The sequence below is a fragment of the Enhydra lutris genome, unplaced genomic scaffold (assembly GCF_002288905.1).
Source record: "Enhydra lutris kenyoni isolate GAN:26980312 unplaced genomic scaffold, ASM228890v2 scaffoldscaffold14, whole genome shotgun sequence".
Taxonomy (NCBI): domain Eukaryota; kingdom Metazoa; phylum Chordata; class Mammalia; order Carnivora; family Mustelidae; genus Enhydra; species Enhydra lutris.
Window position 1 is genome coordinate 45,223,234 of NW_019154098.1, and position 27,732 is coordinate 45,250,965.

The 27,732-nt window shown below is 36.8% G+C and overlaps 1 protein-coding gene across 1 annotated transcript in view; it reads right to left on the minus strand.

The window, feature by feature from the left end:
- LOC111146693 (solute carrier family 26 member 7) overlaps positions 1–27,732 on the minus strand; it is a 112,759-nt gene that overhangs the window by 11,277 nt on the left and 73,750 nt on the right. Inside the window, exons 10-15 of the mRNA XM_022502356.1 lie at positions 19,218–19,295; positions 18,119–18,214; positions 13,707–13,813; positions 12,554–12,620; positions 8,707–8,844; positions 4,395–4,443 (exon numbers count right to left, since the gene is read on the minus strand). Coding sequence (XP_022358064.1) covers positions 4,395–4,443; positions 8,707–8,844; positions 12,554–12,620; positions 13,707–13,813; positions 18,119–18,214; positions 19,218–19,295 — 535 coding nt within the window. The remainder of the gene's footprint in view (positions 1–4,394; positions 4,444–8,706; positions 8,845–12,553; positions 12,621–13,706; positions 13,814–18,118; positions 18,215–19,217; positions 19,296–27,732) is intronic.

Consider the following 27,732-nt stretch of genomic DNA (forward strand, 5'->3'; position numbering starts at 1 on the left):
AAGGGGCCAGGAGTCACAGAATGCACATGGCTTCTAGAATTTGGGAAAAGCGAGGAAATAAATGGATTTTCTTCTAGAGCCTCCAGGAAGAATATAATCCTGCCAAAACTTTGATTTTCTCCTGTGTGATTCATTTGAGCCTCTGTCCTCTAAAACCATAAGATAATATATGTGTGTTGTTTTAAGCAATTATGTCTGTAGTGATTTTTACAGTAGCAAGAGGAAACCAATATACCTGGGTTGCTGGTTTGGGGAGTGAGGAGTGGTGTTGAGGGCATGGAAATTGTTTTAGACAAATTGTAGGGTCTGTGATAGCAGAAATCATGCCTACTTTCATCAGCCTTGAGCCTACAGCACCTACCATGGTGCCCAGAACCTAGTAGATGTTGAGTGAATACAAACTCAAATTCAGTTTGCCGAGGAAACAGGACAGGAAACAATGGATGCAGGAATGAAGAGAACAGAACATGTGAGTGGAGATGTGGGGCATGAATAAGAGTTGAGTGGGTGAGAGGGGGGTGGAGGTACAGCTGGCCAACCAGAAGCCTAAGAGAGACGTGTGCAGGAGTGCCTCTTGGGAATGGCATAACGTGACTATAATGTATTGGGGACACAACCTCCCCAAATGGAATGATAATGGAATATTTCTTCACATTTGAACAATTTTTGCTTTTATTCAGACAAATATGATGACTGCCATCTTATCATTTATATAGCTTGTTTCATATATTCAATCATGTACTCATGTACTCAACTACAAATCTTCCCCGTCTGTGAAAATTATTGTGGGGGGTATAGATTTTTTTATTCTCTTCTCTGTTTCCCACTCCCTTGCTCAGCTATGTCTCCCTTGGATTTAGTTACTTCCAGATCTATTTGGTGTTCCCCCTAAACCTGCTGCACGACTCTTGGATGACCTCCCAGCATCTTTGATTCACCACCCTCCGAAGTAAATTTATCTTCCCTTTTTCTCCCTCAGGTTCCAGGTCATCCTAGTGTAAGAGGTTCAAAGCTTCAGAATCAAATCATTGTTTGTTTTGCCCTCTCACCTCCTCCGACACCCAAACAGCACCATCTGTGTTCACAACATGCTGAAATCTCTTTCGAGTTCATCCTCTCCCTCCATTTTCATAGCCTTGTACCCAAAGCAGAGGTATTAACGGTGCTTGTCTCCCTGCCGGCTGCTTTCAGACCAAGCTCTCCTGTCCCAGCTTTGAGCATCTCTTTCTGTATGCCTGTCCGACTGCAACAGGGACCCATGTTCTGCCTCTATTCCTATCTAACTGCACAATTCAGAGCAAGTAAATCAGCCCCTGTGGCCCCAACTTCTTCATCAGTAAAAGAAGAGTATTCTAACACCTATTTGAAAACGGAAGTACAGTATTTACTTATTACCTATTTCAGAGTTATCAAGAATGTCTTCTGAAAACCTTCCAGTGCTGTACAAATATCATCTATCATTATAATTTTCATTCATTGACTAAGTGTTCATTCGACAACGAAAGATAATGCAGTGAGAATTCAAAATGCATTTCTTGCCTTAAAACTCTAGTTAGAAGGAAAAGATGCAGAAAAAGAACAACCTATAACCATATAAGACATTATGTGACTGAGTGAAGCATGTGGTATCTCTGTTTTGCTACTACTATGATCTCCAACTCACAGCTGAAGATACTGAACTCCACGCACGCTGGCAGTATGCTCCCCTGTACGGGTCTGGTTGACTTCTTTTTCTGCCTAATGGGATTGCCAAGTAGTGTGTCCTTCAATTTACTTTACTTCTCTATTAAATCTTGAAGATAGTATAAGGTTTGAATTAGCAGATAGAGGAGATGGTTCTATTCAGGAGAATCTAAACACAGGCTCAGAGCCAGGGAAGACTGAATTAGATACAGGGACCATGAACTGATTTATCTGACATGAATGGAGGACTTGTATAATGTGGAATAAAAGGGAAAGCAGTTCAAGAAGAGAAGGAAGAGCTTTAGGTGCCATGCTGAGGAGCAGAGGGCACTTGATTCTCAAAAGGGAAACTTTATGATGAATCATAAGACAAATTTTTTTTAAGATTTTTAAAAAATTTATTCATCTGAGAGAGATACAGAGACAGAGACAGAGAGAGCACAAGCAGGGGGAGAGGCAGAGGGAGAGGGAGAAGCAGACTCCCTGCTGACCTGGGAGCCTGACATGGGACTGGATCCCAGGACCCTGCGATCATGACCTGAGCGGAAGGCAGACACTTCACAGTCTGAGCCACCGAGGCGCCCCCTTAAGACAGATTTTAAAGTAGCAGTGATTTAAGATTAATCTGTCATTACATCAGAGAACAGAGTACGGGTAGGATGGCAACTGCATCTCACCTTGCGTGTCAATACCAACCATCTTCAGTAGCTTCCTACAGCCCTGGGTTGAGAAGACTCTCGGGCTCACCCCCCCACCTCTACCCCCACCCCCTCCACCCACCCACCTCACCCCCCACCCCTGCTCATAGGACAAAGTGCCTTGATCTACTAGTTCTACTAGTTCTACTAGTTCTGTCTGGGGTGAGCATAGGACACTGGATATTTTCTATCCATGGATTAAAGCCAAGGATATCTCATAGCAGAAAAAAAAAAAAAAAAACCCACTCATTCACTTTACACATGATTAAGGACAGAATCAGAGTCGCAGAAGTGAAAATGCAAAGTTAATAAAACCAAGAGTTATAGGTTTTAGTAATTAAATGGAAGAAAAAAATCAAGAACATGTACAGTAGACGTACCGTTAGCATTTAAGCACAGGGAGGGGAGAGTAGGTTGGTGTTTCTGAACAAGAAGGAGAGATGATAAGACCGGGGGGTTTCAAAAGAGGGAGAGGAGGAAGATACTGGAAGAAACATTCTTTCTATTAGTTCTAGTATCAACTAGTTCTGACTTCCACAGAAGGGACCCAGCAAAGGTGATGGCACCCATCAGCTACTGTTCTGTGAAAAGTGGGCCTGGGCTAGTGAGACAGAGGGGAGGACACCCTTAAAAAGTTTCCAGATAAGCAGGAGACTAAGACATTCAAGAAGTGATCATTGAGTCAGTATTATACCAGTATTATGCAAACATTCTTTGAGAGCATAAAGCAGAAGAAAATCAATTTGCCACAAAAAGTCAGAAAAAAACAGAGAAGATGGCATCTGAGCTACACCCATGTTGATATGGGTCAATGCTGTTGATTCATCCATGTATTTATATAACATTTATTTTATTCTATTCTATATGTTATATATTCATTCAGAATATATTTTATACAGTAATGTAAGTATTACAATATGTTATCCTCTTATATAAACATTCTATGTGTTCTTTATCTATTATACTATTAATTTATAAAGATTATTATAAAATCATACAAAATTATAAAGATATTTCAGTTGTCTCCAGATTTGGGGGAATCTAAATTTTTATTTTGTTTACCACTGTTAGGATTTTGATTCACCTAGTAGAGATTTGGTGGTATGGTGTGTGAATTACAATGAATAATTTCATTCATTGTAGACACATGTCTCATCATTGTATATTATTAGCAAGACTGTCCTTTCCTCACTGCTCTGCGGTGCCAGTTTGTCCCAAATTGAACACTAGTATGTGGGGGATCTTTCTCCCCTTCTGAGGCCCCTACTTTGTCCTACTGATCTGTTTATTTATCTTGGAACCAATTTCATAGTGCATTGATTATGAGAGCATTATAATATATCTTGACAGTTAAGAAAACATTCTTTCCCCCTTGTTCACATATTTCAAGAGCGTCTTGGTCTATTCTTGGTCTTTAGAATTTTTATACAAAATTTAGAATAAGCCTGTCCATTGCCATTAAAATGCCCCATTGGAATTTTAATAAGGATTAAATTTATGTTTATAAATCAATTCAACATAAATAAAAATGACACCTTTTCAATATTGAGTATTCTAACCAATGGACATTGCAATTCCCTTCCATTTATTTCTAAGTACCATTTACTTAAGTGTTGCAAGTATTTTTTTGTTGTTGCAAGTATTTTTAACACCTTGTAATAAAGTTTTACAATTCATCCTGTGTAGGTCAACCCATCTTTACTTAAATTTAATTCTAAAAATGAGTAGTGGGTAAGATGGAGGAGAAGGAAGGGAAGGAGAAGGAGGAGTGAGGGAAGGGAGAGAAGACAGAGAAGGAAGGAGGAAGAGAGAAGTAGAAATAGGAGGAGGACTGGGGAGAGAGGCAGAACAAGGAAAGGAGAAGGAGATGGAGGGAGGGAGTGGAGGTGGAGCAGAGAGAGAAGGAAGATGAGTACAGTAGAGGGAGGCAGAATGGCAGGAGAAGGAAAGAGGACTCTGGTTTATATTCAAGACAGGACACTTGGATTTTTTTTTTTTTTTAAGCTAACTCACCATTGCAGTTGCAGTTGGATAGAGAATTGAGCAATGTGTTTTGTTCACACTGAAATGAAAATGAAAATGAATATAAATAACGTTATAAAAATTTACTTCTGTCCCTGAGAACAGCACATTTTTCTTTTCTCCATAAATAATAAAAAATTAGGCTCTAAATATTATTTTTCACCAGTCCTTTTTTTTAGAGTGATAAATAACCTTGAAATAATCAACACCTTGAAATAATGAAGTGACCATTGGTTGTAAGTATTTACTAGCTCAGGAATTAACGTACATTACCAAGTCAGACTATCTTGTTTAGAACATTTTCTGCAAGATTGTTTGTTTTGACTTTTGATCAGGAATTAAAAATCTGCATCTCTTTTCATGTAATGTATCCAATCAGAAATTAACCTCATTAACACAACATTCTTTAGAGAGAACCACTGACCATATATTTCATATTACATGAAAGTGAACAGTTCACCTGCAGCTCCAAGAAAATGTCTGAGAAACAGTCCCGATTTATGGAAATGCTGAAAAATGAAAATAACTCTGCATCCTACAATTAAAGTTCTTTGAAAGTGACACTAATTGATGCCTCTAATGAAATCACATGCTATCTACTTCTCAAATGTTGTTGATGATGATGATGATGATAGTAATTGAAATTTTTGACTACCTGCTATATACCAAGGACTCTATATTAATTATTTGATCCTCAGAAAAATCCCATGAAGTTACTAATCTCATTTTCCATAAGAGGGAGCTAAAGATTGGAAAGGTTAAATAACTTGACCAAAGTCACAAAGCTGGTAAGAACCTTGGCTAAAACCAAAGCTCATGCTTTTCCATTCAGAACCTCACACTCTCCAGCACTACGCTATACCACTTCTCCGAGACATCCCATCAGTTTCATCTTAAAGGCTGAGTAGAGAACATCTATTTTCTCTTCCTGATACGCAATGCTACAGCTGACATACTTTAATTCTGGCTCTGACAGTTGTCGGCTGTATTTCTACCAGGTAATTTTACATTTCTAAGTCTCAATCTTCGTTTTTTTTGTAGCATTCCAGTAATACCACTTATATCACGGGGCTGGTGGTGATTGTTAGCCTAGTTAAAGGTACCAGTTCTTGAGAGACTTTCAGTGAATGTGAGTTTCTTTTCCTTCCTCTTATTTTTAACCTTGTCTGAAATCTGTGCAAAAAAATTTCCAATAATTTATGTAGACACTCCACCTTCAAGAAGGTGAAGCCCATCTCCACAATCTTCACGTTTGGGCTGCTACACCCTGATCTTATCATGATCAATTCTAATAGAAGGATATTCTACAAAATGCCTGACCAGTACTACTTAAAACTGTCAAGGTCAACAAAAAAGAAAAGTCTGGGACACTGTCACAGTGAAGCAGCATCTAAGGAGACAAGACAACTAAATAAAATGTGATATCCTAGATGGAATCCTGGAACAGAAAAAGGACAGTCGGTAAAACTAAAGAAATCTGAGTAAAACATGAACTTTAGTTAATGATAATGCATCATTGATTGTGACAAGTATGTCATACTAACCCAAGATATTAATAACAGCAAAAACTATATGGTGCAGGGTGTATAGGGACTCTCTACTAACACTTTTCAATTTTTTTTTTGTATGTCTAAAGCTGTTACAAAAAATAAAGTCTATTTAAAAAAAATACCTGGTCTGAGCAAAAGAAAATTTTGGATAAACAGCAAATTGAAACTTCCTTTGCAAAGTGAGCTCACAAACTGGTGACTATTACATGAGTTTCTATATATAACCTATATAATAATGACCATGAATCTAATAAACACTAGGACGCTGAGATCCTCCTAAGTTTCTACATTCAGGAAGATATTTAATGATGACATATAGGAAATATATTGTCATAGTATGACAAAACAGGAAATCCTTTATCAGTTTGTGTTTTGAATACAGTATGATTCTTCTTGCCCTAAGGTGTTTTAAATGCCCTCCCATCACCGCCATCTGTTGAAAATGAGGCTAGGAGAGAAGACCAAGACCCCAGCAGAGTACCCCAGTTTAAGACAGAACTGTGGACCCCTGTATAGAGTGCAGCAAAAGGAGGCAAATCTGTAGTAGAAATTAACTGATGCTGTCTCGTTACATTAAAACTGAAACTGGAACAAGCACAGGCCTTAAAACAAGAAGTAGATACCCCAGACAGTGTATGATTAGAATAATATGAGATGTCCCAAAGAACATCTGTGCTACTCAAGACCATCCGTTTAACCATTCTGAATAAAGGTTTATCCCTGATTCCTCAAATAGCAGAGCTTCCAGATTACCATGTGCATCCTTAGCGTATCCTTTAAACTCACACAGTCTGTTAATACAGAATATTTGCATTATTCTCATTACAGTGAAACATACTCTCAAGAAATCCTTTCTTACCACCACAGAGTTCTGAGTTAAAGAATCCCTTTGGATGTCATTATGTACCAATAACTTAGATTCCATGAACTCTACTTGATTATTAGACTCAAATTTCTTAAGTCCCAAGTAGGTAAAATCATGTATGTGGAAGCTCTTCCCAGAAGGCTGCATTAATGAGGTTTATTTCTGACTTCATATGCTACGAGATAAACCATATGCCAACTTTCAATTTCTGAAAACACATTGGAACAACCTTTGTCTTTCAGGAAAATATTCAAAGGAAAATACTATCAACTACCAATAAATAACTGGTTATAAGAATATTTATGTCGGATACTCTACTAGTCATGATAAAGCCTACAAAGGAGCATATCATTCCAAGAAGTAAATTTACATTTTGGTAAAATAAGACTACATGTTTCTTATGGGTTAATTAGGTTATTTGGAACTGTGGACAAATTTCCCCACAATATTTTCATGTATGGTGGTTGTGAACTTACATCAGCCACAAGAACCTGCCTATCTCATAATAGAGCTAAACATTGCTATGAAGTAAGCATGGCTTTATAAAAGAAAGAGGCCTTGTATCCAACTTGAACAACTAGGAATGATGTCCATCTTAGGCATGAGTGCAAGTTCTTCTCAACCCAAAATCACAGGTAGGGTTCCTAGTAATCTGATGAAAATGACATACTAAAGAGTAGAGTGAGAGGAAAAGACAGAGCTGGAGATATGCAGGCTGAGCCAGTCTCATAGGCTTGAAACCTGTGTGCTCATACAGGGTCCCATTCTTAGAAGGGTCTCCTACTTGATTTAATGCTCTGTGAATGCCATCTTGAAACTCAATAATTATTGAACAAGGGACCTCACATTTTCACTTTGCACCGTGCCCAGCATATAATATATTTGATCCTGTGTTTGGGACCTCTGTGGGGTAGATCAGACTGAGGCCCAGAAGCAGAAAGCTGCAAGGATCAGGAATGTGTTACTAGACAGCTTCTGCAATGCTAGAAATGGGAGAGTCAATACTTCCTAGGTACCAGAGTGACGGGATAATATACACTCAAGGACACAAGAGAAAGAGACTTGTGTAATCTGAAGTAGTCAAGGAAAAGCTTCATGGAGAGGGTACTACTTGTGCTCAAACTAATAATATTAGTTAAAATTTTATAGTATTGAGTAGGCCAGACTCTATTCTGAGTGACTTGTATATATTAACTCATTTAATCATCCTGATTATAGATCAGGAAACTGAATCACAGAAGGTTTAATAACTCAGTTAATTTCCCACAGCTCATCAATGTTAACCTAGACAGCTTCGCTCCAAAGTCCATGCTTAAGGGCTTAAGGATTCAAATAATCACAGATAGCTTATTTACATATAATCAAGCTGATGCACATTTGATATCTGTTAATGAAGATAACTTGTGCAGATAAAGAATGCTAGTTTTTTATAATAATATTACAACAGTAATATTATTATAAAATATTATATATTTTATAATATATAATGGCATATTATATATTAAATAATATGGCAACAGTTAACACATCACTGAAGTCATTTATCATATTCTATCTCTTTAAGATTTGGATCTGACTCTTCTTTCTCTTGGTAAAAATGTCCTTTAGGGTAAGTAATGTGTTTATTTATTCTTCTCAGGGCTATAGTAACTAGTACACATGTCCACTAGATATATGCTGAGGGAAGGAATGAGTGGATGAATGAGAGCAATTACCTAAAAACTAACTACAAGAACCAAATGAAAAGTTTAATACAACAGAAGGCTTTGCTGAGGGAGAGGTCTCCAAACACTCTTATAATGTGTTATATTTCAAGATTCATATCTTAGTATCATGATATAAGGTTATTTGTAGTACATTATTGTAATCATGAGCTAGCTGATCCTACCTTGCTGACATCATCCAGTAGCTGGTTGCTCACATTTTCTTTTTGGATTATGGTCATTATATCAGTATGAAACTTCTTTGCATTCAGGAAAACAAGAGGGTTGTTTATTGAGACAATTTTCACCTGCTGCAGGGTTTCCTTTTGGAGGAGAACAGGAATAAATTCAGAATTCTGAATGAAATAAGAGGATAACTCTATCCAAAGAATCTAAATCTTATAAATCCAAATATCACTCAATGATGGAAGCAATTTCTTAGCCAAGGTTGTCATTATTATAACTTATTTAGAGAAATTATATTATCATGCTTCTTAGGAAAAACATGTACTTCCTCTTTACTAAAAAGCATTAATAACTATGAGATGATCCTGCATCTTTTCAGAAAATGGCCCTTATTCCTATTGATTTGAGGAAAGCAACACCCTAGGATATCCAAAGAGTATCAGGAAGCCCTGTCTTCCCAAAAGCACCTCTTCCATATAATCTAGAAATCAAAATTTCATTCACCTGACCATCAGGTTTTTTTAATGAAAATCTTCCTAAAGGGTTAACTCTCAGTCATTTACCTCATAAAGACATAGCTTTCTTTTGGCTGGAATTATAACCTTACAAGCTTCAGTAGTCCTAACTAGAAGAAAGAAACCAAGAGGAAGTATGGGGAATTTGGTTTCACTTGGGGCAGGCCTGGGTTACACCAGACTACCAGGATGCAAGTAAGAGATGCAGGAAAGGAGATTAAAAAGCTTCCAAACAAAAAGTGCTCTCCATGATCTTTGAGGCAGGGGTCTGACCTAGAAATCAAGAAGCAGGTTAAGTTCTATGAAATAACTCCTTACCAATTAAATAAAGAGATACTCCTTCAGGCTTTAGTACTTGCACAGAAGAGGAAACCCAGGGAATAGAGAAGCATACAGTCAGAGAAAGAAAGAAAATATTAGGTGTTACTCTTCAGCTTCCTCATCTTCTAAGTAGGTACATTTTTAAACCACATAGTCTTAAAACATTTCTATGGCTACACAACTGATTAAACTCTAGAAAGTGAGATTTGCTACAAATAAACTATTCCAGAAAGCAAAAACCTTACATTATCAGATTAACTTTCAATCAAGAGTAAACCTCTTACAGAGAAAGACAAATCAAGAAGCAGACTATTAATTATAGAGAAGAAACCGATGGCTACCAGAGGGAAGGAGGATAAGGGGTTGGGTTAAATAGGTGACTGGGATTAAGAAGGGCACCTGTGATGAGCACCAGATGATGTTGGAACGGGTGAATCACTATATTGTAGACCTGAAACTAATATAACATTGTGCGTTAACTCACTGGAACTAAAAAAAAAAAAAACTTTCTTAAAAAGAGTAAATCTCTTACAAACCAAAAATAAAACAATTCCTGGGCCTGTAATACTCAGTTATCACGAAGCCCCTGTATCAGGAACACCTGGGTGGCTCAGTTGGCTAAGTGTCTGCCTTTGGCTCAGGTCATGATCCCAGGGGCCTGGGATCAAGACCAGCATTGGGCTCCCCATTCAACAGAGAGCCTGCTTTTCCCCCTACCTCTGGTGCTCCCTCCTGCTTATTCACTCCCTCTCTTTCTCTCTGTCAAATAAATAAAATCTTTGGGGGAAAAAAAAAGCCCCACATTGAAGATCAACCCACCAATCATACCACATGATTGGGCCAATATGCTGCTTTAAGTTAACTTTTTTAAAAACGGGTATTTGCTTAGGAATAAAGATTCAAATTGTGTTAGAAAAGAAATTCTAAATGGGGTTGAGTTCACTCCAAAAGAGGTCTCCCCCAAGTCAAGGACATTTGTTTCATATGAAGAGGTGGGAGAGCATGAACAGAGGAAGGGAGTGGTGGACCATTGCCATGCTTGAAGTTGGCTAAAAACTCCACCTAAACAGTTCATGTTCAAATCTCACTCTGAGAAAGTCAATTATCATATGGTTTCACTTACTTGTGCAACGTAAGGAATAACATGGAGGACATTAGGAGAAGGAAAGGAAAAGTGAATTGGGGGAAATAGGAGGGGGAGATGAACCATGAAGGACTGTGGACTCTGAGAAACAAACTGAGGGTTTTGGGGGGGATGGGTGAGCCTGGTGGTCGGTATTAAGGTGGGCACGTATTACATGGAGCACTGGGTGTTGTACATAAACAATGAATCTTGGAACACTGCATCAAAAACTAATGATGTATTTTATGGTGACTAACATAACACAATTAAAAAAAAAAACAAATTTTTCTCTGAGCTTTCTTTCCCTCTTATTTTTAATACAAAATATTAAATAATTAGTGAAGATAATATTCCAAGAAAATTAACATTTCCATGTGACACAGTTATTATTCAGGTATGTGACTATACTGGAACCAATGTTTAAAGATGTGTGAATTTTGGCATTTTTATCTTCCTACAAATCCTCTCATTCACTTGCCCGTATGTTTAACCTGGAAAGAAGGAACAGATTAGACAGAACTTATTCTTCTGCATAATCTTTAAGCTGAAAAATGGTCAAACTGGAATTCTATTTCCAAGCTACAAATGTCAAGGGTAATGTGCATAGCTGTAGAGTAGGATACACAGAGTAGAGTGTAGAGTGGATACACAGAGGCTTCTAGGGGCCCAAGAGCCAGTCTAGGACTTTGTGTGAGCACTAAATTCTCATGGAAAATTTAAAGAAAGAAAAGAAAGGCATCACTGGTGGAAAACTACTTGAGCCTGGGACACTCTTAGGGCTCTGGACTCTAATAGCTCTCTATGAAGCAAACTTTTTCACACTTATTAAAAACACAAGCCATAATGTATATAAATACTGAATCGTTATGTTATATACCTGAATCTAATACAATAGTATATGCTAATTATTCTTCAATTTACACACACACACACACACACACACGTGCATGTTCATGTGTAAACATGTGAGCCATTTCCCTGCATGTCACAGAAGGACTCCTGGTGCTACTTCCTACTTCCGGTCTACTCAGAAATACCCTGACAATAGGTCCTTCTTGTGGAATGCCAGTTCTTTTTGTTCTGAAGACAATCATGAGGTACCAAAACAAGAAAATAAGATAAATAGAGGCGGGGGGCGGGGGAACAACGGTTAGTCAAACATTTACAAAGCAGGTTCAAAGTGTGGACAATTTTTTTAAATTGGCAAAATATTTAAGTCAACATCTTTCCCCTCACCTTAAACTTGTTTTGGCCATCCTTCAGAATATATAAGTTATATAAGAATAGAATTCAAACACAATTGGCCTGCTCAAACATGCTCAGGCAAGACTATTTCCATAAGCTGTTTCCTTAAAAAAGATGTCCACTGCACAAGAAACCAATTCTATTAGCATTCCATAACCATTGGACTTAATTACCCTCTGCTAATAATGCAATCTAATTGTGTTTAAAAAAAATAAAGCAATACCATGATCCAACCTTGCTTTATTCTATTCTTTATTCCCTATCTTCTTCCATAATTTAATTCAGAATAGACTATTTATCTAGTTTGACTATTTTATGCAACTTAGCAAATGGAAGAGGTTTCCAAATGTCTGAACTAATCTGGACAAAGATTCCACTGTGAACTGTAGTTCTATGACTATCATCTCAGCGGAATGCTAACACAAGATTTTTTTTGTTGTTCTGTTGATTTTTTGCATGTCAACTGCCATGTGTATGGTGGTCACAGATACCATGGAAAGTTCATGCCAATTTAAAATAAAATTATCATGAATTTAAAATCATCATCTACTTAAAATCCATTATCTACTTATGATACCTTAAAACTATCTGAACTACAGAAATTTTTAATAATTACACAAAGGAAAAGAAAAAGAAACTTACACCATCCATTTCTGTCTTCACTTTCAATTCCATTTCTTTCATGTTTTTTATACTCAGAGTCTTTGCCCTAAAATTCAGTCAGATAAAAATAAAATGGCATTTCTGAATCACTACATTAGTAATGAAAATGTAAAAAGGATGTCATTTTATTTTAACAAATAGAACTTATCTGTAATGGTTAAAATCCTACATCCCATTTGTTCATAAAACATTGGTAAATCTATATTTCTCTGGGATCCTCAGGAATAGAGAGTAACACTGGAGACATCTAGGTAGAGATTAACCAATATAATTTACCTCATCTGGGTTCCCAGAACCCCATATGTCCAAGCCACAAGAGGTAGATTGACCAAAAGGGTAATAAGAGAGTGGATAGTGTTTGGGAAAATCTTGTTTTAGGGGAAAAAGAAGTAAAGAGGGAATGAGTGGCAAGATAGGACCAGATACTAATGAATTTACACAGATTTCTACAGAAATCTCTTTATAGAATCTATAGAGGTAAAACTCAAAATGTTTTTGAAGTATATTATTTCACAAAGAATTTCAAGGGAAGGATGAGAAATGAGTAGAAGCATTATCAGGTGATGAACACTCAAAGTAGAAAAATAACTGGCCAAAATAGGGGAATGGTTTACAGATGTTCAGTAGAAATCTTCAATAAATTATCTAGAGCTCTTCAATAAATTATCTAACTTATCTTTAATAAATTATCTAGTTCTTCAATAAATGATTATGTATATTATATATATATTTATGTATATTATATATATATATAAATCTGGCTTCTGAAAAATTTACTGAAGTTATTCAATTTTCTAAATGATTAAATTTTATGTAGTCACTGCATAATATATCACCTTCACTTGATTAAAAAAAAAAACAGCTCTGCGGCACAGTGTATGGGTATGGGTTAATTTATTTACTTTGATAGATTTTATGTTTCACTTTATAGTGTGGACAAGATAAGTTTCTTCATTAAGACCAAAATTGTCATATATTGTATGTAGAGAAACCTTTTCCTTTCATCTCTAATTCTCTGATACCAACTAAAACATGACCATAGCACTCAATATTCCACAGTAATAAAAGTAACTGGCAATATCATTGACTTTGCTGCTGTGTCAAAATAGACAGCATTTAAGTAAGATCTTACCTTGGGAAGCGACCGATAACGATAGCTATGGTACAGACCACACCGAACAGCAGCCCCACGTTGGCAGCAAAGCATATTGTAAATACATATGTACTGACCCAGATGCCCTGAAAGAGAAGGAGGAAATAGGAGATACAAACCTTTTAGTAATTTCTCATCTTTCTCATGATCGCTAAATTCCTCACAATCTTATTCTACAACATTCCTGTGACCAAATCTCTCCGCAAGAATATATTATTTAAAAAGGGGTAAACAGAAGCCTGGGACAGAGAGACGAATCCTGGTCCCATCAGACTCCCAGCAGCAAAAGTGGGGAAAAGACACATTCTTTCATTTCTAGAAACTGCCAGCCCCTACTAGTTCAATCCCCAACAACACTTCCTTTCAGATCTGTAAATATTTGGTTGATGTGTATGGTTCAAAAGCATGCCATAATTTCCCACTGTTTTCTCATTTAATGTAATATTACAAGCAATTGTTAGCAGATTTTTGGTCATTCCCCACAATGCCTGTGTTCTAAGATTGTTATACAAAGAACTAATGTAGTTTATTACTACATAAGACCCTCAAAGCCTAACAGTTAAAATGATTAAATCTAACACTACCAAGGACACTTTTAGATCAGCCACTATAAAGATTGTTATAACTTTATTTGCAAGGGGCGACTTCTTATGACATTATGAAAGCTGAAAATTCTGAGCCAATTTAGGCCTTGGGAATATTTCAAAAGATGGCAAGAAAATTATTTTTCTCCTTTAGTTGGGATTCCAACATTATTCAACATTATTACAGTTTTGTCCACCTCCTGAAATGACAATCTATCACAAAATATTGTATTATAGTTGACATTTCTAAGTTTATTGTTGGCAAAAAAAAAAAATCTTTAAAAGCAAAATAATTTATGAAATCCAGGAGGTTATATTTCCTAAACACAATATCCTGCATTCATCAAATAGTAGACCAACAAAATGTTCAAGCTCTCTCTTTTCCCTAAATTATTTGCATCACTTTTACCTATGCATATAATTCTAAAGTTAATTTCTTTCTGTCCAGATGGCTATATTAGAACTTTAAAACATCTTCAACAACCTAATTCAATTTCATATGCAAATGAAAAAGTTAGAAACTTCTCTATAATCTGAAGATAGCACAGATTTTTGTGGGGCGGAGTGAGACAAGTTTAAAGCAAATGTTTCTAAATAGCATTTTTTACTCAAAATGCTTCTCCTTTGTATTATTTAACTAAATGGAGCTTGAGTGGTTCTTTGTGATGGGCTATTTAGAAAAGCCAAGCCCTTGAAAGCAAATGGAGGGATTTTTATCTATAAAATTCTTTTTGATATAGAAGAAACAAACATTCTGAAGTAAAGAGAGAAAATATATTTTGAGTTTTCTCATGTTCAGATCCATCACCAAGAAATGTAATGCTAAGTTAGGACTTATTATGACATCATCCTCAGCCTGTCATCTCATAGGTTAGACATTGAGATGTTTTTCCTCTATTCAGGCAAAAAGACAATCATTTGAGTCTTTTATATGTATACAGTGTAATTTTCCCCCCAAATGAATTACATTATGCTTCATCACATACAAAATAAGGCTGCAAGTTTTTGATCATTACTTCAACTTGCCATGATTGCTTTGTTTCTTACTCATCACTTAATGCCGACTGAACCCGCCTGGGTGTGGCAGAATAAGATTTTACCCGAAAGCTTTATAAGTCCAATTCCTTATGGCCAACCTCCATGATTCAATATAGCAGAGGGAACTGAGGATCCTGGTTCCTGCCATTTAAAAAAGCCACAGAGCCCAGAGGCCATGATTCATCAGAGCAACCAAAAATTTTGGTACCATCTGGTTCTATTTTTAAAGCACATTTACTCTCCCACAATATCATCTATTGTAAGTTGGGTTCACAATGCTTAGTTATTTCCTGGGGCTACATTTATAGCTTTGAAAAAAATACCAAATGTAAATTAACAACATAGCCAGTATAGAGTTCCATTTTTAGCATAAGTCCCATCACTATTCTATAACAATATCTATTAAAGATGCAAATGTTTGTTGTCACAGCTATAAGGGATTAGTTAACTCCCAGCCTCCTATTTTTTTCATTATGTGTTCCCACTTGATCCCTCCTCTATTAGCACTCACAGCCCCTAAACACAAGCTAACTCCAAAGCTGACCTGAAGTAGGAAATACATAAACACATAAACCCTTATACATTTGAGCAGCTACTCAATCACTTCACCTCTTCTTGATCTGTTCTGGTGATTGATATACATTATTATATTTCTGTAGATGTGAATTCTATTCCCATGTTCAGTTACTCAAACTCAGCTCTGAGCCCATGGTCTCCATTTTGGATTCCTATTTCCTCATTACCTCAGAGAGGGTTTTGATCTACAGCTCAAAGTGGAATCCATTATTCAACATAAACAATTTAAAGTAATAAAAATTTCTGACTTTTCATGTGAGGACTGCTTACATGATTTTCTTAAACTTTCAAAAAAGTCTGTGCAATAGTCTCACTATAAATGCTATGCCCAGATTGTATCCCAATCATCAATGGCTTCTCACTGTTAAATTCCTTAGCAACTAAAAAATACCTGTCCACTTCAACCTTGTATATAATCCTTAATTCTGAGATCAAAAGGACACATCACTCTCATAGAAACTTGATGCTGGGTGTTCAACCACAAGAAATATTCTGATAATATTACCAAACCTCATGGCAAGGAAGAACTTCACTGAACATCCATGCAGAAAAACTAATTCACATAAAATACAAAAAAAAAAAAAAATCATGTTAACTTGTGATTTCTCTGTCTTATCCCTCAATACCTGCAGATAGCGCCAGGTCTAAAAAGTCGCGTGGGAAAGCATTTGAGACTCATCACCTTTTGATGATGTCTCACTGCCCTCAGAATGAAGTCTAGTCTTCTTTGCACAACATTAGCAGCCTTTCCAAGTCCAACTCATTCTTAAGTTTTGCAACCCCATCTGTCACTACTCCCACCCTCACACTAGATGTTCTACCCATCATTTCCTGGAAAAAGCCTTCCCTGACATCACTCCCCTTCCAATATGGTAATGTGCTCCCTCTTATGTAATTAATGCATTCCTTAGAAATACCTTTATCATAGGGTTATCAAATAGCTTGTTCAGTAAGTCTGCATCCTCTAATTTCTCTATATCCATGTGCTATCTCAAACATATCACCTTTAAAAAGTCATGATCCTCCATGAGTCTGGCTAATTTTAATCCTTTGGCCTGCCTATCAAATACTGTTCCTTCAAGTCTCAGTTCACATTTCAGCTGTCAGACTCTTTCATTTGGACCAGTCCAAATTAAATGCTCCAGCCTCCATTTTTCCCCCCAGAACTAAACTTGTACTTTTGCTTCCAGGTCATATTGTATCATGCTTTGCATAATAAGTTGATGTTTCTATGTCTGCTTCTACACAAATATTCTGGAATATATATAAGTGAATATAAGTGTCTGGAGGAGACAAATAGTTCTTTATTTATCTCTGAATTCCCCATGGCACCCAGCCTTGTACTTTGGTAGAGTAATACTGAGCCTTGGGAGATATATTATGAAAATAGGCACCAGAACAAATAATCCCCCCAAAGTCTCTCTGAGCAAAGAATCTAAAGGAGGGGAAATATATAGACTACTGCATTTCAATATGGTGAATGCCATGATAAAGCTAAATAAAGGGTACTTATGAAATACTTCACCTATATTGGAAATGTAAAGTATTTTGTATGCTCCTGCATAGATACATTTCTCTAGAATATGTATGTTAAACATTTCTGTTAGTAAAAGCCACACTTGATCATTGATCAGTAATATTTAATCTCTTGCTGGCAACATCCTATTAACATAACACTCCTCCCAATGTAACCCCTTTAAAATTAAGTTCGTGAGACTATATTTAGAAGGAATATGGTCACTGTTAAGATGTTCAACCTATATTAATGCAACACATTTCTTAGCAATTAATGATATTTTTTCATATGTGTTCTATTAGTGTGTGCTTCCTTGATGAGCTTCATTTCCAGAATCAATTCAAAATGGAAACTGAGCATCCCTAATTCAAATTAGTTAGCATTTCATTAAAAGTTCTCAAACAACACATCAATCAAAATTTGACAAAATTCCATTTCTGTTTTTATATACCTCAAATAAATGAATATTTTCTATTTTACAGCCTATATATTTACAAAAATAGTTTACTTTCTATATTTTAATGACTTTATTAAGAACTTAGAAAATAAATGGTAGCTTATGAAGTGTACAAGTTTCAAATGGCCAAAACTATTTTCTGCAAATAAAAATATTACAGTTGATTTTGCAGTGCATGTTAAAGCCAAAGAAGGAAATTTTAGGTCAAATTTCTACTTACCCAATCAATTTTATCCACATTCCAATATTTTTTTAAGTCTCGAAACTGTATTAGCATTCCCTTCAGTCCCACAACAATAATACTTGCAAGAACACACTACAAATAGGAAATAAGTTGATGAAGAAATAAGATAAAGATTTTAATCTGAATTTAAAAAGACCAAGGAATTTTTATGCCTTTGTTTTTAAAGTCCTTACTAGAGAAAAGCAATCACCATTTAGAAGACTAAAGCAATATTCATTTTGTTTAGAACTAACCTATTATTGTACTTTAGGAATATAATATCAATTCTAGAAAATCACAGTATAAAATTTATGCCATTGTAAAACATAAGAAAGAAAGAAAAGAAAAGTAATGAATTATAAGGGTGCATGTTATAAAACCAAATGTCCTCTTAACTTTAATTAGCCACTGCCGTTTGAAGTTTGTTGCAAAAAAATTAAATATTTATATTATATATTTCTTTATAATTGCCTTCAGCACCAATGATCTGGTATCACATATGGATATTTATAACTCTCTTGAAAAGTGAACTTGATTATTAGAAGATCTGCTGTGGAAATGATTGATACTCACTATATGAATGAAGAATTAGAACAAGACAGGAATGAGATGATGTCTGGCTCTCTGAAGACCAGGATCTTAAGATCACTTCGGTGCCCCAGACTTATGAAAAGCACAGTGGTGCTCTGGGTCACTTTGTATAAAGATATCAAGGGTGGCAAGATGTATTTTGTTCCTTACTCCCTTGCCCTACACACATTTTTCTAACAGTCCGAGTTCTGATAAAATTCTCCCAAAGTCTGTGCCTTACACCAGAGATTGCCCAGTTCTGCCCTCCAAACAAGCACAGAATAAATCTAATTCCACAATGCCATTTTAACACATAAGCCGAAGAAACAGAAAACAGCCATGGTTTCTTCCCATTCTTCCCCCATCAAATGTGGTCTCTGTCCAACCCCCCCCATTCAATCATTACTTCTGTCACATGGTTTTCAGATGTAGAGCCATTGAGACTACTCTTCTAAGACATTTTAATATACAATGATTTCATTAAAAGTAAAGTTAAAAAGTAGATAATGAAAAAGTACTACTGTACCATGGGCAGCCAGTAAAGCAAGGGTCCTACCGCGTAGATGACTATCAGGACAAGAATGCAAGATATTAAACAAGCCACCTGTAAAAAACAGGACAGATGAAGAAGAAAGCTTTGAACTTTATTATTCCAAAGTCATGGGGGGAAATAAAATTCTTAGTTCATCTTGATTCTAAGAGACCAAATGTTGGAGCATGATTGTTAAATTGCATAGACTCCCATTATCTATAGTTTGCAGCTGAGGGAACCCAAACATGACAGCTGACAAAGTGTTGCAATCAAATTAAGTCAGTGATGGGAGAAAAGCAATTCCACACAAAGAAATAGGACACCATCAACTTTTATCACACATCATAGCAATGGCTTTTTTTTTTAATAGTGAAAGTGACATTTCAATTAAAAGTCCGTTAGCCTGTTGTTGTTCAGCTTGACTCTCTCCATTTCCTAGCGAGTTGTTTGAATAATAACTGAATATGCAGCTTAGGGTTTTTCTCCGTTGATGGTAAATTTCCACTGAAGCATTTACTCTTTGGAGTTCTTTGTTAAAAAGGGTTCTAGTATGAAGCGGTTATGCGGGATTATAGGAGTCTCTGCAATCAAGTAGACTTAACTTTATTAATCCTGAAGAGTCATTAGTATCAGGTTCCAACCAACTCAACCTGCTGACAAAAGGCAATTCAGAACACCTGATTCCTAGCTATGCTCCACTTGATGGAGAACCTGATTCCACATAAACAAATGTGCATAACTTAGTAAAAACATTTAGCTAAATTGTCAGCCTAATGAGAGAAAAGAGGTTCATAGGACCACAAAGATGCCCAGAATATCATTAAGGAGATAGCAAGAGAATCGGGATCTAGTAGGATGGCTAAAATCAGAAATAAAATTATAAACCATCAATCAATATTAAGGATTGACATGGACTCAAAGCAACTAGAGCTGCCAGACATTGCTGGTGGGGATGTAGTATAGTACAACCACTTTGAAAGGAGTTTGACAATTTCTTATATAGTAATGCATACACCCACATGTGTCCCAGAACTACCTAAGAGAAATGAAAACACATGCCCATGCAAATACCTATATGTGAATATTTATATCAGCTTTATTCATAAACACTGAAAACTATAACTTAAATGTCCATCCCTTGGTGAACAGATAAGCAAATTGTGGTACATCCACACAACAGAATATTACTCAGCAATAAAATAAAAGAACAGACTACTAATATATGCAACAGTATGGATGAAACTCAAAACCATTAAGCTGAGTGAAAGTAGGCACAGTTTCATTTCATATTTAGTGGAACTCATCTCCAGCACTCCCCAGCATATAAAGAGGAAAAATAATTCTTCTGTGGGAAACAAATCATTACGGAACCAAAATCACTCATAAAACAAGTCATAGTACACCTAACCATTACAGTGATCTTTTAGGAATAACTGGTTATTTTAAAGGAGAATTTTTAAACAACAAAATATGTCTGACATTCCAGTAGGCTAGAGAAAGGCCGGTGTCAGAGAACAGCAGATCATAGGATTTATGCAGATAGCTCAGTAAGTGAAGTATGTTTATGGAAAGAAAATGGTACCAAATGCAAAGGAAAGAAAAGGGTACCAAATGACAAAAGATAATGAATGGCTTGCGCCCCTGTTGTGAGACTCTTCACTCAATACACTTACAGCGTACTTGAAAATAAAACTCTTAATCTTAGTTGCAGATATGAACTTTGGACAGCTACAATGTAAACTCCTTTGGAAGGGTTTGAGGCACAAGGAGGCAAAGTGACTAGTCCAAGGTCTTAGAACCTGGGAGCTAGAAGGCATATGGATTATGAGCCAAATTGGGATCCATAAAACTAAATGTATTTTAAGGTTCTTAAATATCTTATAATACACTGAAGCTGTTATAGAAATTACAATCAAAGTAAATAATTTTATTTAAAAACACTAAATTACAACTACCTTTGGGCTTTTCTCTAATATTTAACTGACCTTTAGTTTACCTGATGCTTTGTAGGTATGTCAACAATTACGTACTCACTGAATTACAATTTCAATCATTGCCGAAATAAGTCAAGAGCTAAATGGATGTTATTTCCAAAGGTGAAAAAAATATTATTTATGATACCTTCGATGGTAGGTCATTTAATGAAATAGATCATATAAACAAATTGCTTAACTCCTTCAATGCACTTGCCTCATCCCTGTTGATACCCTAGCTCAAAATATATGTAATTGCACAAGAAATTTTTATCAGTTCTGCCCAGAGTATCTACTCCTTGGGCATAGAAATCAATAATATAATAGTTTCTGCCCTCAAAGCTCTCAAAATACTGACATTCATTGTGCCCCCAATCAAGACCCCCAGATGCTGAAGTATAGATTTGTAAAAATTCTTTGAGGTCATGCAGTCCAAGTCATCATTCGTAGATGGATGGCCAACTCAGCAACTGTACAAGAGGTTGAACAGAGATCAGATATTTGCAGTGCTATCACAGACTTCTCTAACTTAAGGTTTCTGGAATAACACAGTTGAGCTATATTTTCAAGTATTACCCAGTTTCTGAATATCTGTTACTCTGCGTATGAAATGCTGCTTTTTATATATCTCTGATCTACCAAGAGAAACATTTTAAAGGTAGGTTGCTACCAAAACCAAAGAGAATCTTGTTCCCTTTTTTTTTTTAAGATTTATTTATTTATTTGAGAAAGAGTGAGAGAGAGATTGGTGGGGGATGAAGGGTGATGCACAGGGAGAGAGAGAAAAAGAAAGAGAATCTCAAGCAGACTCTCTGCTAAGTGCAGACCATGATGCAGGGCTCCATCTCATGAACCTGAGATCAGGACCCAAGCCAAAACCAAGTTGGACACTTAACCAACTATACCACCCAGGCACACTACCCCCCTACACCCCGTTACTTTTTTTCAAACCTCAGAAAACAAATGCCACTGAAGTGCCTTCTTAATAAGTTTCAGGTTGACCTCTGTTGTTAACCAGTAATGAAAAGTGTTCTCACCCCTAGTGATGCACAGAGCAAACAATCTAGGTATTTTACTCTTCTTCAACTCTTTCCATGTCATACTTACCAAATGGCTAGAGACAATTTTTTTTTTTTGCTCTAAAATCTAATTACTCATATTGAGTTAATTCTGCATAAAGGATAATGGAATCTATATTTTCTTCTTGTTACATTATTGTATGTATTGTATATGTTATAGGTTGCTTACAAAGATGACTGCAGGCATTCATGTTACCCATACCTATATAGATGGCTGAAGGAAGGGTAAGATGCCAGCCATTTCCTTCCTAAATAGTTGTTAAAGAATGCAAAGTCGGTCAAGAGCTCACTGTATGCACAGCAAAGTGGTGGAATGGCAAAAGTGATGGGAAAGGGCAGCAGGAGAGAGAGGATACTGGGTAACTAAGGCTAGATTTTAAAAGTTTTAAAGAAGTTGGAAGCAATTAGCCAAATTTAAAAGAATAAAAGAATATAGTTTGGCAAATTGGAACCTAGAGGCAACATCAGTGTTGCAGAAAAACATGCCAGCTGTCGTTTCCGGCTGTGACCAAGCTTCGCCTACAGCAGATGCTGCCTCTCATCCCTCATGGTTCAGTTATGCCTCCTGTACTGCCTGCAGAGCACCAGTGTATCTACTCTGCTGGAAGCAAGAGGAAACACAGGGGAGAGAGCCAGGGCATACTGTGCTCCCTCCCATGATGACCAGTCCTCAGAGGGAAGGCTGGAAGGAGGACCTGTAACACCGCTTTGTGCTGTATGCCTAGGCAGCACCAAGACTTTCTTATTCCTACATATCCATGCTCAGCATGTCACATTTTAAGGCAATCAGTGTTAAAAGGGTTTCTATGTGTGGAGGACAGAAATGTATTGGCCTTTTGGGTGCTTGGCTGGTCAGTTGGTTAAGCTTCTGGACTCTTGATTTCTGCTTGGGTCATGGCCTCAGAGTCCTGGGATCGAGCCCCACTAGTGGGATCCATGCTCAGCAGGGAGTCTGCTTGAGATTTTCTCTCCCTCTGTCCCTCCCCAACCCCACTCTCTCTTGCTTGTTGGCTTGCTCTCTCTCTCAAATAAATAAATAAAATCTTTAAAAAAAAAAAAAAAAGAGCAGGAAGGGCAAGATGGCAGAGAAGTAGGAGACCCTGTTTCAACCAGTCCCCTGAAGTAAGCTAAATATCTACCAGAACACTCTGAACACACATGAAATAAGCCTGAGAAGTAAGATTAAACACTTCTGGATCTCTGTGGGGACAGGAGATCATCCATGGAGAGTTATACATCCCTCAATCACCTCTCACCAAAATAACTAGGAGGAGAGCACCCAACAGAGGAAAAATTCAGAGACTGTGACCTCTGCCACAGAACTACTGGATATGGACATAAACAATATGTTAGAAATGGAATTCAGGGTAAAAATTGTCCAGGCAATGGCTAGGTTGGAGAAGACCATTAGTGGCAGCATAGAATCTCTAAGGGAGGAAGTAAGAGCTGATCTGACATAAGTAAAAAATGCTATCAATGAAATCCAATCTAATCTAAATACTCTAACAGCTAGGGTAACTGAGGCAGAAGACCGAATTAGACAAGGAAGACTAGAAGACAAACTGACAGAAAAGCAGGATCAGGAGGAGGCCTGTAACAACTTAGAAGCCATGAAAACAGAATTCGGGAAATAAATGATGCCATGAAACATTCCAATGTCAGAATTATTGGGATCCCTGAGGGGGTGGAAAAAGAGAGAAGACTAGAAGATATAGTTGAACAAATACTGGATGAAAATTTCCCTAATCTGGGGAATGGAACAAGTGTTTGTGACCTGGAGACAGAAAGGCACCCCCTCCCCAAGATCAATGAGTCGAGAAAGACATCCAGACACTTCATTGTGAAATTCATGAATCATAATTTCAGACAAGATGTCTTAAGGGCAGGTAGGGGGAAGAGATTCCTTACGTACAGAGGAAGGACCATCAGAATAATGTCAGACCTGTCCACAGAAACCTGGCAAGCCAGAAGGGCTGGCAAGGCATATTCAGAACACAAATGAGAAGAACATGCAGCCAAGAATACTTTATCCGGCAAAGCTGACATTCAGGATGGATGGAGTGATAAAGAGCTTCCAAGACCGGCAAGGTCTAAAAGATTATGTGACCACAAAGCCGGCACTACAAGAAATACTAAGGGTGGTTCTATAAAAGAAGAAAGAACCCAAGAGTGACATAGAACAGAAATGTACAGAGACAACGTATAGAAACAAGGACTTCACAGGCAACATGATGTCAATAAAAACTTATCTTTCAATAATCACTCTCAACATGAATGGCCTAAATGCTCCCATAAAAAGGCACAGGGTTGCAGACTGGATAAAATGACAGGACCTGTCCATATGCTGTCTACAAGAGACATATTTTGAATCTAAAGATACATCCAGACTGAAAGTGAAGGGATGGAGAATCATCTTTCATGCAAATGGGCCTCAAAAGAAAGCTGGGGTAGCAATTCTCATATCAGATAAATTAGATTTTAAGCTAAAGACTGTAGTCAGAGACACAGAAGGACACTACATCATCCTTAAAGGGTCTATCCACCAAGAAGATCTAATAATTGTAAATTTTTATGCCCCCAACATGGGAGCAGCCAACTACATAAGCCACTGTTAAACAAAATAAAGAGTCATATTGATATGAATACATTAATTGTAAGGGATCTGAACATGCCACTCTCAGCAACAGACAGATGATCTAAGCAGAAAATCAACAAAGAAACAAGAGCCTTGAAAGACACGTTGGACCAGATGGACCTAATAAATACATACAGAACATTCCACCCTAAAACAACAGAATACTCATTCTTCTTGAGAGCACATGGAACTTTCTCCAAAACAGACCACATACTGGGTCACAAATCGGGGCTCAACCGATACCAAAAGATTGAGATTATTCCCTGCATATTCTCAGACCACAATGCTTTGAAACTGCAACTCAACCACAAGAAAAAATTTGGAAGGAATTCAAATACTTGGAAGCTAAAGACTATCCTGCTCAAGAATATTTGGATCAGCCAGGAAATCAAAGAACTTAAAAAATTCATGGAAACCAATGAGAATGAAGACACATCAGTCCAAAACCTATGGGATATGACAAAGATGGTCCTAAGGAGGAAATACAGAGCCAACCAAGCCTCATTAAAAAAAAAAAAAAAAATCCAGAATACACAGAATACACCAACTCTCTTTACACTTTAAATAACTGGAAAATCAACAACAAATTAAGCCAACCCCACACACAAGAAGGGAAATAATTGATTAGAGCAGAGATCAATGAGTTAGAACTAGAGATACAGTAGAGCGCATCAACGAAACTAGAAGATGGTTCTTTGAAAGAATCAATAAGATCAATAAACCACTGGTCAAACTAATTCAAAAGAAAAGAGAGGACCCGAGTTAATAAAATTATGAATGAAAGGGGGAATATCACGATTAACACCAAGGAAATAGAAACAATCATCAGAAACTATTATCAACAGTTATATACCAATAAGTTAAGCAACCTGGAAGAAATGGATACATTCCTGGAAACCTATAAACTTCCAAAACTGAAACAGGAAGAAATTGACAACATGAATAGACCAATATCTAGTAACAAGATTGAAGCAGGGATCAAAAACTCCCAAAAAACAAAAGTCCAGGACCTGAAGGATTCCCTGGGGAATTCTACCAAACTTTCAAAGAAGAAATAATACCTGTTCTCCTGAAGTTATTTCAAAAAAGAGAAACAGAGAGAAAACTTCCAGACTCTTTCTATGAAGCCAGCATTACCTTGATTCCTAAACCAGGCAAAGACCCCATCAAAAAGGAAAATTCCAGACCAATATCCCTGATGAATATGGATGCCAAGATTCTCGACAAGATCCTAGCTAATAGGATCCAACGATACATTAAAACGATTATCCACCATGACCAGGTGGGATTTATCTCTGGGATGCAAGGGTGGTTCCAAAATTCGCAAATCAATCAATGTGATAGAACAAATCAATAAGAGAAGAAAGAAGAACCACATGGTACTCTCAATTGATGCAAAAAAAGCATTTGACAAAATACAGCATCTGTTTCTGATTAAAACTCTTCAAAATATAGGGATAGAGAGAACATTTCTCAAACTCATAAAATCTATCTATGAAAAACCCACAGTGAATATCATTCTCAGTGGAGAAAAACTGGCAGCCTTCCCATTGAGATGAGGAACACGACTAGGATGCCCACTCTCGCCACTGCTGTTCAACATAGTACTAGAAGTCCTAACAACAGCAATAAGACAACAAAAAGAAATAAAAGGTATTCAAATTGGCTAAGAAGAAGTCAGACTTTCTCTTTTTGCAGATGATATGATACTTTATATTGAAAACCCAAAAGACTCCACCCCCAAACTACAAGAACTCATAGAGCAATTCAGTAATGTGGCAGGATACAAAATCAATGCACAGAAATCAGTGGCTTTCTTATACACTAGCAATGAAAATATAGAAAGGGAAATTAGGGAATCAATTTCATTTATTATAGCACCAAGAACCATAAGATACCTTGGAATAAACCTAACCAAAGAGGTAAAGGAACTATCCTCAAGGAACTACAGAACACTCACGAAAGAAATTGAAGAAGACAAAAAGATGGGAAAACATGCCATGCTCATGGATGGGAAGAATAAAAATTGTTAAAAGAATAAACATTGTGGGGGTTCCTGGGTGGCTCAGTAGGTTAAAGCCTTTGCCTTCAGCTCAGGTCATGATCTCAGGGTCCTGGGATCAAGCCCAGCATCCGGCTCTCTGCTCCGCAGGGAGCCTGCTTCCTCCTCTCTCTCTGCCTGCCTCTCTGCCTACTTGTGATCTCTGTCTGTCAAATAAATAAATAAAATCTTTAAAAAAAAATAAACATTGTAAGAAAATAAAACATTGTTAAAAGAAACATTGTTAAAACAATGTTAAATATCTATACTGCCCAGAGCAATCTATACTTTCAATGCCATCCTGATCAAAATTCCACTGGCACTCTTCAAAGTGCTGGATGAAACAATACTAAAATTTGTATAGAACCAGGAAAGACCCCGAATCACGAAGGAAATGTTGAAAAAGAAAAACAAAGCTGGGGGCATCACGTTGCCTGATTTCAAGTTTTACTACAAAACTGTGATCACCAAGACAGCGTGGTACTGGCACAAAAACAGACATATAGACCAAAAGAAAAGAATATGTCCAGATATGGACCCTCAACTCTATGGTCAAATAATCTTCGACAAAGTAGGAAAAATTATCCAGTGGAAAAAAGAGGGCTGACAAAGAGCTGATATCCAAGATCTATAAAGAACTCTTCAAACTCAACACTCAAAAAACAGATAATCATGTCAAAAAGGGGGCAGAAGATATGAACAGACACTTCTCCAAAGATGACATACACATATGGCTTACAGACACATGAAAAAATGTTCATCATCACTAATTACCAGGGAA